This window comes from Entelurus aequoreus, linkage group LG28 (assembly GCF_033978785.1).
Source record: "Entelurus aequoreus isolate RoL-2023_Sb linkage group LG28, RoL_Eaeq_v1.1, whole genome shotgun sequence".
NCBI lineage: Eukaryota > Metazoa > Chordata > Actinopteri > Syngnathiformes > Syngnathidae > Entelurus > Entelurus aequoreus.
In genome coordinates this window covers 31,047,011-31,062,144 of record NC_084758.1, presented here as the reverse complement: position 1 = coordinate 31,062,144, position 15,134 = coordinate 31,047,011, and the positions used below count along the sequence as shown (strand labels likewise).

General features: G+C 39.7%; 1 protein-coding gene across 1 annotated transcript in view; it reads left to right on the top strand.

Moving 5' to 3' along the window:
• egf (epidermal growth factor) overlaps positions 1-9,052 on the top strand; it is a 35,657-nt gene extending 26,605 nt beyond the window's left edge. The window contains exons 17-22 of the mRNA XM_062039786.1: positions 1,348-1,470; positions 1,533-1,692; positions 3,651-3,815; positions 7,780-7,879; positions 7,965-8,061; positions 8,126-9,052. Coding sequence (XP_061895770.1) covers positions 1,348-1,470; positions 1,533-1,692; positions 3,651-3,815; positions 7,780-7,879; positions 7,965-8,061; positions 8,126-8,307 — 827 coding nt within the window. The 3' untranslated portion in view covers positions 8,308-9,052. The remainder of the gene's footprint in view (positions 1-1,347; positions 1,471-1,532; positions 1,693-3,650; positions 3,816-7,779; positions 7,880-7,964; positions 8,062-8,125) is intronic.
• Positions 9,053-15,134: the final 6,082 nt, after the last annotated feature.

Sequence of the window (15,134 nt, the reverse complement as noted above, 5' to 3'; positions counted from 1 at the left end):
ATTGTACCATTAGAACACTGGAGTGATAGTTGCTGGAAATTGGCCTCTATACACCTATGTAGATATTGCACCAAAAACCAGACATTTGCAGCTAGAATAGTCATTTACCACATTAGCAATGTATAGAGTGTACTTCTTTAAAGTTAAGACTAGTTTAAAGTTATCTTCATTGAAAAGTACAGTGCTTTTCCTTAAAAAATAAGGACATTTCAATGTCACCCCAAACTTTTGAACGGTAGTGTGTATATATATATATATATATATATATATATATATATATATATACACATAAAATAAATCCCTCCATATCTGATCAAACTAGAATAAAATGTTCTGCCATCTGTATAGCATGTTTGAAATAAACTTAAACCAAAACCATAACCAAATGGACAAATGATTGACGCGGAAGTGTCAATGATCATTTTGTGCTCCCTGAAAGCTGTGTGTATCCTCCTCCTCCTCCAAGCACACAGGGGGGTATAGCCACGCTCCACCTAGCTCACACACTTGAGTCTTCCAACAAGGTATCAGTTGGAGGAACTGGTCAGTAAAAGACGTTTTGTTTTTTCCCCACCACCTTAAAACTTTAAACAAAGTGCACTGCGCACTAGTAACTACGAGGGTCGGAGGTAAGATTGAACAACAAATCAATTATTAAAGTGACAAACTTGCCATCCAAACAATACCCCGTTTGTTGACAAGAACATACAGCCACGGAAGCACATTCTATCTATTTATTAAGCAGAGGCAACACAAACCAGTGAAAGATTCAAAAGAGCTGTCGTCACAGCTGACAAACTGCGGCTGCTAGCTTGTTAAGCTAACAAAAAATACTCAAGCTAAAGTGCGGACTTGCTGATGTCACACGTCATTAGGCAACAGGCATGGCCTTTTAAAGATACACACAACTGTCATATGAAACTTATCTCAACTGCACTATGCAAGATATTAGATTTTTTTTTTAAAGTAATGCACTAATTACTTTCCCTAGTAATTAATAACATTTATTAAAGCGTAACTTTGTTAGGAATTAAAATCTCTTTTCTGGTAAAGTAACAACCATAATGCATGTCTTTTTAAAAGTACATTTCAGAACACAGCATCATGAAGCAGTTGGCAGGTTGGTGTTCCTGGCTACAATCTATCTATAATAATGTTTACTTATAAAAACTCCATTGTTAAAGGTCAATTATTTTCACGTAGCTGCTGACCTTTAAACATGTCCTCTTATGCGAAGGTGAGGCACATCAGATACTGACTGCTGTTCTTGTTTTGTGCACTCCTAAAGGTTTATTGCCCAATGTATCTTCTAACAAATGTCGTCTTTTTATCGTTGCTCTATTCCAGACACGGACGAGTGTGAACTGGGGACCCACAACTGTGACAAAAACGCAGAGTGCCTCAACACAGAGGGAGATTTCCTCTGCCAGTGCCAGGCTGGATACCATGGCAACGGGCAGACATGTCAAGGTGTGTCTGCGTCAAAGTTGTCATATAGATGTCATAGTAACCTTTATTTCAAATTATTTCAGCGCTACATATCACCCCAACATCAGTGATGACGAGTCGCCCTGCGGATGTCAAACGACAAAATAGTGACTCTGTGGAGAGTTGCCCCCCCACGCATGAATCTTACTGCTTGTACCAGGGAGTCTGTATCTACTTTCCGGAGATGGAGTCCTACGCCTGCAAGTAATTCACCTGCATACACTTTTACATGTATATATGTATGTATGTGTATGTGTATATATATATATATATATATATATATATATAAAGTTTGGGGTCACCCAAACAATTTTGTGGAATAGCCTTCATTTCTAAGAACAAGAATAGACTGTCGAGTTTCAGATGAAAGTTCTCTTTTTCTGGCCATTTTGAGCGTTTAATTGACCCCACAAATGTGATGCTCCAGAAACTCAATCTGCTCAAAGGAAGGTCAGTTTTGTAGCTTCTGTAATGAGCTAAACTGTTTTCAGATGTGTGAACATGATTGCACAAGGGTTTTCTAATCATCAATTAGCCTTCTGAGCCAATGAGCAAACACATTGTACCATTAGAACACTGGAGTGATAGTTGCTGGAAATGGGCCTCTATACACCTATGTAGATATTGCACCAAAAACCAGGGGCCGTACTTATCAAGCTTCTTAGAGTGCCATTTTACACTTAAGTCCTGAGAATTTGCGAAATTTAGTCCTACTCTCAAACTTAAGAATAAAAGCTTTTTATCAACGTTCTTAAGTCTAAGAATCACCCCTACTCTCCACGATATTTAAGAGACCTTCAGAGGTGTCTTAAGTGGTTAGGAGTTGCCAGCAGGGGATGGCACTGAGGCGAGAGAGACGTGCGCGAACGTTCAGGGAACGGAACAATGTTTGTTTTTTTTTGATGACGAGCAGCTGATCAAACTGTATCGTTTAGACAGAGCGGATATTATTTTTGTCACAGATTTAATACTTTTCGATTCCTTGTTGATTTCTGCATGTGTCTGCAGTGGGCTAGTATATATAGAGCCACCCACACCAGTTTCAAATTAGTTGCCTAATTAATGAATTGGAAAGAAAATGTTATGAGAGTAGCGTATGTGTGTGGCCGTGAGGTGAGTGACGTCAGTGAGTGTGTGGGCGATAGAAGAGAGGGAGCGGTAGCGTGAGTGCCGGCGGGGACTAGTTTGTTTTGCATTATTTTGTAGTTTATTGTCAAAATATACACTCCCATTGTCCACTTAAATATTTCCAAGATATTTCTTTATTCTTAGACAACGGATTCCCTTCCGTGATTGGTCATTTCTATGGACACAGAAATGACGTCACCTAAAATTCCGTTTACGGCACATAGTAATGTCGTAATTCAGCTCTGAGTGTGACACTTAAGATTCAGTCCTACACTTCGCTGAAAGTGTGAGTAAGACGCTTGATAACTAACTTTTAAGTGCAGCTTTCAGCGAAGAATTTATTTACTCTTAAGTCAACTCTTAGCAGACTTCTTAGGAGTAATTCTAAGAAGCTTGATAAGTACGGCCCCAGACATTTGCAGCTAGAATAGTCATTTACCACATTAGCAATGTATAGAGTGTATTTCTTTAAAGTTAAGACTAGTTTAAAGTTATCTAAGGACATTTCAATGTGACCCCAAACTTTTGAACGGTAGTGTATGTCAGTTTTTTTTATTTTGAAAAATGTGCATAACATGAGTTATCGTCCATATAGTAAATGTTGAAGTGCTTAGGTGCAGGGCAGTAAAAACAAGGCCTAAATATACATTAGATTAGTAATAAAATACATGTTTGCTGTGTCAGATTACACACTTTATGGTAGTGTATTATAACAAAGAAAAACATTTCCCCATTGACTACCCTTATCACTAATGTTTTTAACTCTACTGTCATTACGCAAAGTAATATTATTTATCTGAAATGAAACCCTGAACATAGAAAATGCATGATTACGTGTTTTTATGTATTGGGGTAAAAACCCGTGGAGAGAGACTGTCACTGCAAATAAATGCTGTTGGGTGGCATTTCGACCTATAGGGGTCTCTAGTGTTCCATGCAAGCTTCATGAAAGAGTAGCAAGCGTCAATCAAAAAGGAACATTTAGCATTGAAGACAGGCTTTAGTGATGAGTGACGTGTGGACCTGTTCACCAGCTGCGTGTCGGGCTACATGGGCGAGCGCTGCCAGTTCAGCGACCTGGAGTGGTGGGAGCTCCAGCAGGCCGAGGAGGAGAAGAGGAGGAACGTGGTCATCGCAGCCTGCATGGTGGTCCTCGTGTGTCTGCTGTCCGCCGCCGCTTGCCTCACCTACTGCTACAGGTAAGAGGAATATAGCCTAGTTTCATTATTTCACCACTAGGTGGAGCCGTTACGCATATTTCGTACATAATGGAATACGGTAAATCCCCCGCCTACAAAAGGTTTGGCGATCATTCCCCTGCATCGTCACTGATTTGTAGGTTTCATGTTGCCGTTTCCAGTACTGATCATCCATGAGTGAGATCGGCCGATACCAATACTGATCATATGTATTAAATGTACATTTTTCAATGCATTTATGGTGAGTGTTATTGACAGTTTAACACAATATGTCGTTTGTTCCTTATGCTCTTTTATTATGTACAATTTTTGGGAAAAACAAAGTCAGTAGTAAAGATGTACAGTATATCATTAAAACTTTATCAATACGACACCCTTATCGATACCGATATTTATCGGTACTAGTGTTGTCCCGATACCAATATTTTGATACCGGTACCAAAAGTATTTCGATACTTTTCGGTACTTTTAGGGGGACCACAAAAAATTGCATTATTGGCTTTATTTGTTAAAATGGGGGGTGGCAGACTTTTCAGAGGCGGTATAGTACTGAATATGATTCATTAGTATGACGGTACTATACTAATACCGGTTTACCGTATAACCCTAATCGGTGCTATATAAAATTAGTGGAAATGTTGTGAACAAATGCATTTTATTTGGCATTTATATTAGCACAAGAGGTTGAACACCTCCAACATGATGCACTGTGAGATTTCAGAGCAGGGACTTTTTTTTTATTATCAACAGATGTTTTTTTTTTAAGTCATAAAGAAGTCAACTAAGTGTGCAGTGAAAGGTGAAGTGCAGTTATGTCATTTTCTTGTAAAGACCACACAGATCCATCACTGTGTTTCTATTCATCACAATGACGCTCAGCAGGAAATAATATTTATATATAGCATTTATGTGCAGAGAACATACCTTTTACATGATACATCAAATATATCATATAAATCAATACAATCATTTAGTATGTAATGTGGGTGTGCATTTTGTAACAATAGGAATTGTTATTTGTGTTTATGTTGCACACGGATGTATTTGAGTGACGGGCCGGAAGTCATACTGAGTGTTGACAGCTCCCGATGTACGTTGTGTGTGTTTAGTGTGTATTACATACATAAAAAGACTCAGTGAGAAAGTGTAATGCTCGATCGTCCAGTTTGTAGTGAAGAGTCAGAACGACCTGAAACACATTTAAGCCAGTGCTTTACCCATCCATCCATTTCCTACCGCTTCATCCATAAGGACACAGCCGCACACGCCATTTGTAGCAAAGATGGCTCCTCTCATTTAGTTGGCCGTAGTCTTTAGGCTCTAGCTATCTATCCTTCCATCCATTTTTTTACCGTTTGTCCCTTTTGGCGGGTGCTGGAGCCTATCTCAGCTACATTCGGGCGGTAGGCGGGGTACACCCTGGACAAGTCGTCTAGCTCAACCGCGGCACACTAGTCTGCCGTGAGATACAGTCTAGTGTGCCGTGGGAGATTATGTAATTTCACCTAATTGGGTTAAAAATATTTTTTGCAAACCAGTAATTATAATCCGCAAATGTGTCGTTGTTGAGTGTCTGTACTGTCTAGAGCTCGGCAGAGTAACCGTGTAATACTCTTCCATATGAGTACGTGGCAGCAGGTAGCTAATTACTTTGTAGATGTCGGGAACATGGTTTGTCGTGATCGCAATATGCAGACGACAGCGTGCAGGTATAAAAGTATCTAATGCTTAAACCAAAAAATAAACAAAAGGCAAGTGCCGCTAAGAAAAGGCATTGAAGCTTAGGGAAGGCTATGCAAAACGAAGCTAAAACTGAACTGGCCGCAAAGTAAACAAAAACGGAATGCTGGACGACAGCAAAGACTTAAAGCGTGTGGAGCAGCAGACGGCATCCACAAAGTACATCCGTACATGACATGACAATCAACAACAAAATAGGAGCGCAAGACGAGAACTAAAACACTACACACAGCAAAACACTCCAAATAAGTCAGTGTGATGTGACAGGTGGTGACAGTACACCTACTTTGAGACAAGAGCTATAGTCATGCATGCTTGGTTATGGTTTAAAGTCATATCCAACAATTGCGAGAACAACTTTTTACTGTCAATATCGGCTGCTGAGTTTCATTTTTTAATGTGTGCCGAGGGATTTTTTCAATGAAAAAAATGTGCCTTGACTCAGAAAAGGTTGAAAAACACTGGTCTAGCTATCTAATGTCTTGGGAATGCAACCGCATGCAAGGTTTACTACAAAATACTAGCAAATGAGACTATGTTTTCTCAGACAGCAACCTAAGAATTGTGTTCCGAGCTTATGGGCAGCAGCACAGATCATCAACGAAGGAGCCGACAGCATTCATAAAGTGTCCATCAAACTTGGGCACGCATGAGCCGTGTAATGTCAGTGTCTCAGCATGATGGCGGAGGTTCACACTGGAACATTTTCTCCCTATTCTTTCCACCTGAGCTGCCACTAAGCAGCTGATTTGCTTTGCTGTTGTTTTGTTGGCTTACAGACAAGGCTGTCACTCTTGACGCCCTCCCACCTCACGCCAACCTCCGGGCTTCCGTCGTTGCGTTCGCCGTCACGGTCCCTCCCTCATCGCCGGTGGAAGTGGCACGCTTTCAATTACATGCTTGGTTTAGCTTGTTCGACAGCAATTACACATCAAAATAGGCCATTTCACAGCGGCAAAATGGAGCCGCTGAGGTATGACACCGGCGGAGACGCTGCATGGCCACCAATAGCTCGGCCTCAAATTGCATTCTGCACTTCACTGGAAGTGCACTTGTGCGCTCTTTTGGAGTTTTGGTGCGTCGGCGTCTCGCCATTGAGGGAGTAGAAGCTCTCGGTGCATATGAGCCACAAAGAACTAGCGTCTTAAAGCCCTTGACTTCATAAGCTTAAACACGCCAATACATTGAAAGACATCTCTCTCAGTCGTCCTCAGACGTGCTTCCATCGGCGTCTCCAATCATTCCGGTTCTCCATACACCGGCCAGCTCTGTAGAGCTTTCAGCTCCCGCATCTTCCTTCAGGATGTCCATGTACGTTAGCGCGGGACGTCCTCGCGATCGATGCCCGTGCATTGGTTCCCATAGCTCCCGATGTCTGTGGCAGTGGCCGGCCAGCCTCATCCTCATAGCTGTTACCTTCTTGCTGAGCCTCGGCAGTTGCCCGTACCTGTATATACTGGATTTATTCTCTAAATCTAGATGTAAACACACTACTACACAAGACAACATTTAGTACAACCGTGCAGTTGCCACACAGGTGAATTCTATGTACCACTTAGTTCTCAATTTAATGGCCAATCTATGTTCCTAGTCTCACTTGTGGTCACAAGCTTTGGGTAGTGACTGAAAGAGCCAAAATGGAAGCGATCAGGCAGGGGTGCTCAAACCTTTTGCTTCCAAGGGTAAAAGTCAAATATTTTCGTTATTCCCATCTTTGACTTCAGAGGTAAATGGAACTATTGTATGGTATTAAGCCTCAAACCAACAGATAAGGTAGTGTGGTTCGTTGTGTTCGATAGATGGCAACTAGTTAGCCTTGCGGACAAGCCGTCAATGATTGGGTGAGCTTAGAAGAGGTCAGTAGAAATATGAATTACAGCTTGGGGTATAGCCGCTAATAGGAGCCAGTTGAAGGTGGCTCGGGGATCTAGTCTGAATGCTTCCTGAACGCCTCCATTGTGGAGAGTTCTGGGGATGCCCAAACAGAAGGAGGCCCTAAAATAGGACACACTGGAGGGATTCGGTCTCGTAGCTGGCCCAGGTGTCCCCGGAACTAAAATAGGTGGCAGGAGACCAGGAAGTCTGGGCTTCCCTACTGAGACTGCTTAAAACCTGAAAGAAACCCAAAAGAAAATGGATGGCTACTCGTTGGATGTACAATTTTACGCATGAAAAAAATAATTAACAACTTTTTGTTCACCCTCTCTCTCTCTCTCATGCAAAGACATCGAGTATTTTTTGGCAAGCGATCCTCGGTGGATAACGCGAGTGAAAGCAGTGTGACCGATGATGTGTCAGACAGGGTCAAAGACATTGTGCCTCAGGTAAGCCAGGTCAGCACATCAAAATCCAGATCAAAATATCATTTTCATTATTTAAGTCAATTAATTAATATGTGGAACTCTACAGGTCTACACAGGTGTAGACCACCACCCGAAAGAAAGCGTTCTCCCTGCAGTGGGTTGTCCCAGGAGGGCGGTATGTCCATCCTGCTCTTCAGAGACAGGTACACCAGAAGCTACCATCTCTACATGCCCTGCAACCGCACAAATACTCTATTTATTTCCCAGGGGACAACCAACCTGAAGAGACGGGAACATGGTCTAACAGCAACCAAGGGTACGAGTGTTCAATGATGGCGTCTGTTGCCATGGATACCGATCAGACTCCACTCCATCAGTCAAGTCAGACGGCCAACACGACTGTCCCACATACTTCCGGTCCAGAGCCAACCGCTTCCTGTTCCGTTTAAGACTTGCATTTTCATATTCGAACACTAGAGGTCGACAACCTCCAAGAGTTGTTCAGAATATTATGTCTGCTAACCTTTAATGAGCCATAGCACATATTTTACATTAGACAACCCTCACAACACACCATCAAGAGTCCAATAACTTATTATGCTATCCTCCCTGTCACTATGCCACTTGCTTAAATAGAGAATACATTACATACAGTAAATAATTGATAACTATCATACAAATTAAGTCAAAATTTACAAATTCCATTAGCACACAATCTCGCACAGTCACTAATGGGCCAGAGCACTGTGGTTTTACAATCACTGGTTCACAAAACGCTATTGTGTTTTGGTTGGCTTTGGATTCAAAACCAAATTTAATGAATCGCTATAATATTATTATTATTATTATCATCCATCCATTTTCTACCGCTTGTCCCTTTTGGGGTCGCGGGGGGTGCTGGAGCCTATCTCAGCTACAAGCAACCAAGGGTTCTTGTGAGCGCGTGTTGGATGGATCCTTCATCAGTCCGGAGGGGCGAGGCAAAGAGGGTGTCCGTGGGCAGGCGAGCAGCCGGGGGCTGGAGAGAAGCAGCAAGGTCCGTGTCCAAGCGAGGGTCGAGGATCGGGGAAAGCAGTCCAAAGTTCAGAGGGAGGTCGAGATACACAACTGAAGAACTGGCTGCTGATGAAAATCGGCTTCGAGACCGCGCCGTGACAGCTATAACACGAAACTGTGACATGAAATGTGTTTTTACCTCCATCAATAAATGTTCATCACAAAAATTTGTTTTTGACTTAACACAATGTTTACTGTGTGTCATTTTGTCATAAAATACCCTTTTGTTTTCTTTGAAGCTCATTTTGCTCATTGCTTGCCCCAGTGGCGCTGGTTTGACTTCTTCCCTGTCCCGGAATTATTCATCTTTGGGGAATCGTACCTTCCTCAAAAATGTGGCAACATTTCGGGGAAGGTACTCTTTAGCGGTTATACACTACTCACAAAACTTTAAGCAGTGTTGGCGCTAGGAATTTTCAAAATGGGGTCCCAGGGACCCCATGAGGTCATAAAAATGGGGTCCCACAGTAAGTTTTTGGGGTCCCACTTTTTTGTAAGCGTTTTCATGATAAATGTATGCATTATCCTTTTATATCTCACATCCTATTGTGTGTTTTGGAAAAAGGTTGTCATAAACGTTATTTAATTCATTAAAAAAATAATACAAAAGAAAACACATTTTCATGCATATGCAAATGTATTCAGTTATAAACATTCATTCACTTTCTTCTTTCCTTCATGGATCCTAACTTTACGGCTGCTTGTATTTTTATTTTTATTTTAATAAGTTGCAGGTGTATTTATTTCAGTATAAAAGTGTAAAAAAAAAGTGCTTCGGTCATGAAATGATAATGATGTGCCAGGGCATACATACAGTCTTAAATCCCTCGAGTCGACATCAACTTCACATCTATCCCTCAATTCTAAGTTGTTTTTTTTTTTTTAATTGTTCTTGTTTTGTTTGTTTGTTTTTTGCCCTTTTTGTCAACCAAAACTATTTTTTTTATGGCAAACACACAAAATATGCAAAATCTTCCACAAAAAAAAAATTCAAAGTAGAATATTTAAAGTAATCGCAACCTTGGATAGGTCAATAATTCGTAAAAACATTGATTTTGATTCAATATTATGTTTTGAGCAAAGACAGTTTTAAAGAAAAAAAAACAGCTTTTTTTAATTAGTCAACATTGCAACTTTTTCTAAAGTACATTTCACCTGTAAGCTTTTTTATTCCACTTTTGTTATGTTTTTGTTTATTTTAATAGTATTTTTTTAATGTGCCTTGGGCCTTTAAAACATTAGCTGCGAGCCACATTTTTGACACCCCTACTATAGATAATAAAACATTTAATCTGATAATTCTATGGATAAAAAGCAGAGCCTGTCGACGCATGCATGTTTATCATAACGCACAGTCAGCATCTCTGCTTCGGTAAACAATAACGGGGGTGATGTCACTTGCTAACTTGTCAGCCACTTCTCCAAGACACTTCACAAGGCACATATTTTCCCTGTTTGTTGACCTACAAAGTATGTTTTTGGGGTGTTGGAGTCTGGTCGGGTGCTTATTAGCATAAAGCTAACAGCTAGCCTGTCTCCATCCTGGAACGATGTCGATCCAGCGGCAGATACAAGTGAAGTTTCCATGGACTCACAAAGAATAAAACAAGTCATTTACTGGAGCCATGGCACAGGATGAAGTTAAAAAGGCCTGTCTCCGCTCGGGATGGTCTCGAGTTTTTCCTTGCCCTGATGTGGGATCTGAGCCGAGGATGTCGTTGTGGCTTGTGCAGCCCTTTGAGACACTCGTGATTTACGGCTATATAAGTAAACATTGATTGATGAGGTTGACTTTACACTCACCTTAGTGTTTACCACAAAGTCTTTCTTTTGACTCTGGGTAAAGTTGTCCGAGTGCAAACTGAGGCAGTATTTGTCATTGATAAAACTGTCGAAATTGTACCGGAAAGTTCATTACTTTGAAGTCGAACAATTTAAACGCAATAAACGGGGACGGAAATTTTACTCTGCAAATATAAACAAAACCAAACACCGGCGGAAAGCGATCATCGATAAACATGAAAATAAACAAGCAAACCGGAGTTTTGACCCAGAAAAAGCAGGGTAAAAAATTAAAAAAATTGAAATTAAAAATTTTTAAAATGTAATTAAAAAATAATAATAATAAAAATTCCGCGTCCCAAGGACACGCGGACTTACGCGTCCTTTCTGATTTCAATGCGTAAAAAGACACCATGAATAACCATGAATTGATTAACGTGGTTGAAAGTTGAAAAACGTATTGGGGTGTTACCATTTAGTGGTCAATTGTACGGAATATGTACTGTACTGTGCAATCTACTAATAAGTTTCAATTAATCAATCAAAAACACAAAAAGTGTGTTAATGACAACAGTGCATATATTTTTTTTTTAATTGTTTTTATTTTTTTATTGATATGTCTATATGTGTTGGCCCTGCGATGAAGTGGCGACTTGTCCAGGATGTACCCCGCCTTCCGCCCGAATGCAGCTGAGATAGGCTCCAGCACCCCCTGCGATCCCGAACGGGACAAGCGGTAGAAAATGGTTGGATGGATGTGATTTTTTTTTTTTTAAACGATTAAGAACCATTACAAATAAGAATTGTGATTCATTCCAATTTTTTTTTTTAACCCCCCCCCCCCCCCCCCCCCTAGGAAACACTGACGTTCGCATTTTGACATGATTAACTTCCTGTCAGTAGTATGTGGATTCCACTCTGTCTCCTGGGAATCGTGTCAAAATGGAACAATCACACACACACACACACACACACACACACACAAAAACACTCGGGTCACGTGGATATTGATTTTTTTCGGCAAGACCCACTTATCTCTATATTGGCCTCCATTAGTGCTAACAGACAGAGGATAGGGCACCTGCAGTCCAAAGGACGGTGAAATTGGTGCCGGGGTCAATTCTTCTTGAATTACGCATCAATTTGGGCCAACAGGGGGCAATAGAGTCACTGATGGTGGCAGATACATGTGGTCAAAGGAAACCAACAGTAGGACACATTGTGTGAACAAAAGTATTGGGACAGTCGACCTATACAGGAAGTGACGGCTACAACAGTTTACGCAGGCTTTTGTCAGCGACCTGAAGGACTGGGTCAAAACAGGCACAGCGAACAATTTAACAAACGTCGCGGAGTGAAAGAGTGAAAAGTGGCAACGGTGACAGCTGAGGAGGAAACAATGGAGTGCAACAACTAATGGCCAATTTGGGAGGTTATTTGTCTTTGTGCCAGATGGGCCGAGCTTTGCCGCATCACTCCTGACTCCCTTGCAGCCGGGATGACAGCTGATGAGGTCTTGAAGGGGAATTAGCGAGCCACTCAAAGGCTTTGCTCTGATCCTCCAGGTCACTTTTAGCTCTCCCCGCTCTGCTGCGAAGACAAAGTTATGCTCTTTTTTTTTTTTTAACCAGGATTTAGGCTGAGTTAAAAATCGCAATAAAGTGGACAAAAGAGCTGGTCTCATGCAGTGGTTTTTCAACCTTTTCTGAGCCGAGGCACATTTTTTTGCATTGAAAAAATGCGGAGAAATCATTAAAAAACTAAACTCAGTTGACAGTAAAAAGTCAACAAAATTGTTGGATATGACTTTAAACCAGGGGTCACCAACGCGGTGCCCGCGGGCACCAGGTAGCCCGTAAGGACCAGATGAGTAGCCCGCTGGCCTGTTCTAAAAATAGCTCAAATAGCAGCACTTACCAGTGAGCTGCCTCTATTTTTTAAATTGTATTTATTTACTAGCAAGCTGGTCTCGCTTTGCCCGACATTTTTAATTCTAAGAGAGACAAAACTCAAATAGAATTTGAAAATCCAAGAAAATATTTTAAAGACTTGGTCTTCACTTGTTTAAATAAATTCATTATTTTTTTTACTTTGCTTCTTATAACTTTCAGAAAGACAATTTTAGAGAAAAAATACTACCTTAAAAATGATTTTAGGATTTTTAAACACATATACCTTTTTACCTTTTAAATTCCTTCCTCTTCTTTCCTGACAATTTAAATCAATGTTCAAGTAAATTAATTTTTTTTATTATAAAGAATAATAAATACATTTTATTTTAATTCTTCATTTTAGCTTCTGTTTTTTCGACGAAGAATATTTGTGAAATATTTCTTCAAACTTATTATGATTAAAATTCAAAAAAATTATTCTGGCAAATCTAGAAAATCTGTAGAATCAAATTTAAATCTTATTTCAAAGTCTTTTGAATTTCTTTTAAAATTTTTGTTCTGGAAAATCTAGAAGAAATAATGATTTGTCTTTGTTAGAAATATAGCTTGGTCCAATTTGTTATATATTCTAACAAAGTGCAGATTGGATTTTAACCTATTTAAAACATGTCATCAAAATTCTAAAATTAATCTTAATCAGGAAAAATTACTAATGATGTTCCATAAATTATTTTTTTAAATTTTTCTCTTCTTTTTTTCGGTTGAATTTTGAATTTTAAAGAGTCGAAATTGAAGATAAACTATGTTTCAAAATGTAATTGTCATTTTTTTCATGTTTTCTCCTCTTTTAAACCGTTCAATTAAGTGTAAATATCATTAATTATTAATAATAACATAGAGTTAAAGGTAAATTGAGCAAATTGGCTATTTCTGGCAATATATTTAAGTGTGTATCAAACTGGTAGCCCTTCGCATTAATCACTACCCAAGAAGTAGCTCTTGGTTTCAAAAAGGTTGGTGACCCCTGGTGTGGACTGTGACGCAACAGTTTGTTTACATGTAAAATCTCCCACTCCTTCGTTGTCTTTTTGTCCACCAAAAGTTGTATGCTGTGCGTGAATGCAAAACGGTGCGCTTTGTTGATGTTATTGACTTGTTGGAGTGCTAATAAGGCTATTTAGGCTAGCTGTATGTACATATTGCATCATTGGGCCTCATCTGTAGGTATATTTGATTATATCCTTTACTTGTATCCTCTTTTGTATATAATTTATATTTGCATGTCTCATGACACATTATCTGTATGTAGTATTGGCTGCATTTCAGCTAGTTGTTTGTGTGCCATGTTGTTATAGACAACATCTATACCTAGGGCCATTAAAAGCCAGGAATTTCCAGGAGTTATCTCACCTTCTGAGTAGCCTCTGATTTACGTTTCTAATGTTGTAAAAATGTGTAGAATAAATATTACATTTCAACATTTCTGTCAACGAAGATTTGCTTCAGCCTGCGACACATAGTCATTTTGATAGTAGGCTAATATAGACACTTATATCATGTGTTGCCTTCATTACAACACTTATACAAGACTTTTAATTTTTTCAGAAAGATTCGAATTAGCTAGTTTTTCTCTTCTTTTTTTCGGTTGAATTTTGAATTTTAAAGAGTCGAAATTGAAGATATACTATGTTTCAAAATTTAATTGTAATTGTTTTCGTGTTTTCTCCTCTTTTAAACCGTTCAATTAAGTGTAAATATCATTATTATTAATAATAAAATAGAGTTAAAGGTAAATTGAGCAAATTGGCTATTTCTGGCAATTTATTTAAGTGTTTTTAAACTGGTAGCCCTTCGCATTAATCAGTACCCAAGAAGTAGCTCTTGGTTTCAAAAAGGTTGGTGACCCCTGCTTTAAACCATAACCAAGCATGCATCACTATAGCTCTTGTCTCAAAGTAGGTGTACTGTCACCACCTGTCACATCACACCCTGACTTATTTGGAGTTTTTTGCTGTTTTCCTGTGTGTAGTGTTTTAGTTCTTGTCTTGCACTCCTATTTTTTTGTTGATTGTCATGTACGGATGTCCTTTGTGGACGCCGTCTGCTCCGCACGCTTTAAGTCTTTGCTGTCGTCCAGCATTCTGTTTTTGTTTACGTTGCAGCCAGTTCAGTTTTAGCTTCGTTTTGCATAGCCATCCCTAAGCTTCAATGCCTTCTGTTTATTTTTGGTTTAAGCGTTAGATACCGTGACTTATTTTGAGTTTGTTGGTGTTTTCCTGTGTGTCGTGTTTTAGTTCTTGTCTTGCGCTCCTATTTTGTTGTTGTCATGTACAGATGTACTTTTTGGATGCCGTCTGCTCCACACGCTGTAAGTCTTTGCTGTCGTCCAGCATTCTGGTTTTGTTTACTTCTCAGCCAGTTCAGTTTTAGTTTGGTTTTGCTTAGCCCTCCCTAAGCTTCAATGCCTTTTGTTTATTTTTGGTTTAAGCATTAGATATATTTTTACCTGCACGCTGCCTCCCGCTGTCATCTGCATATTTGTGATC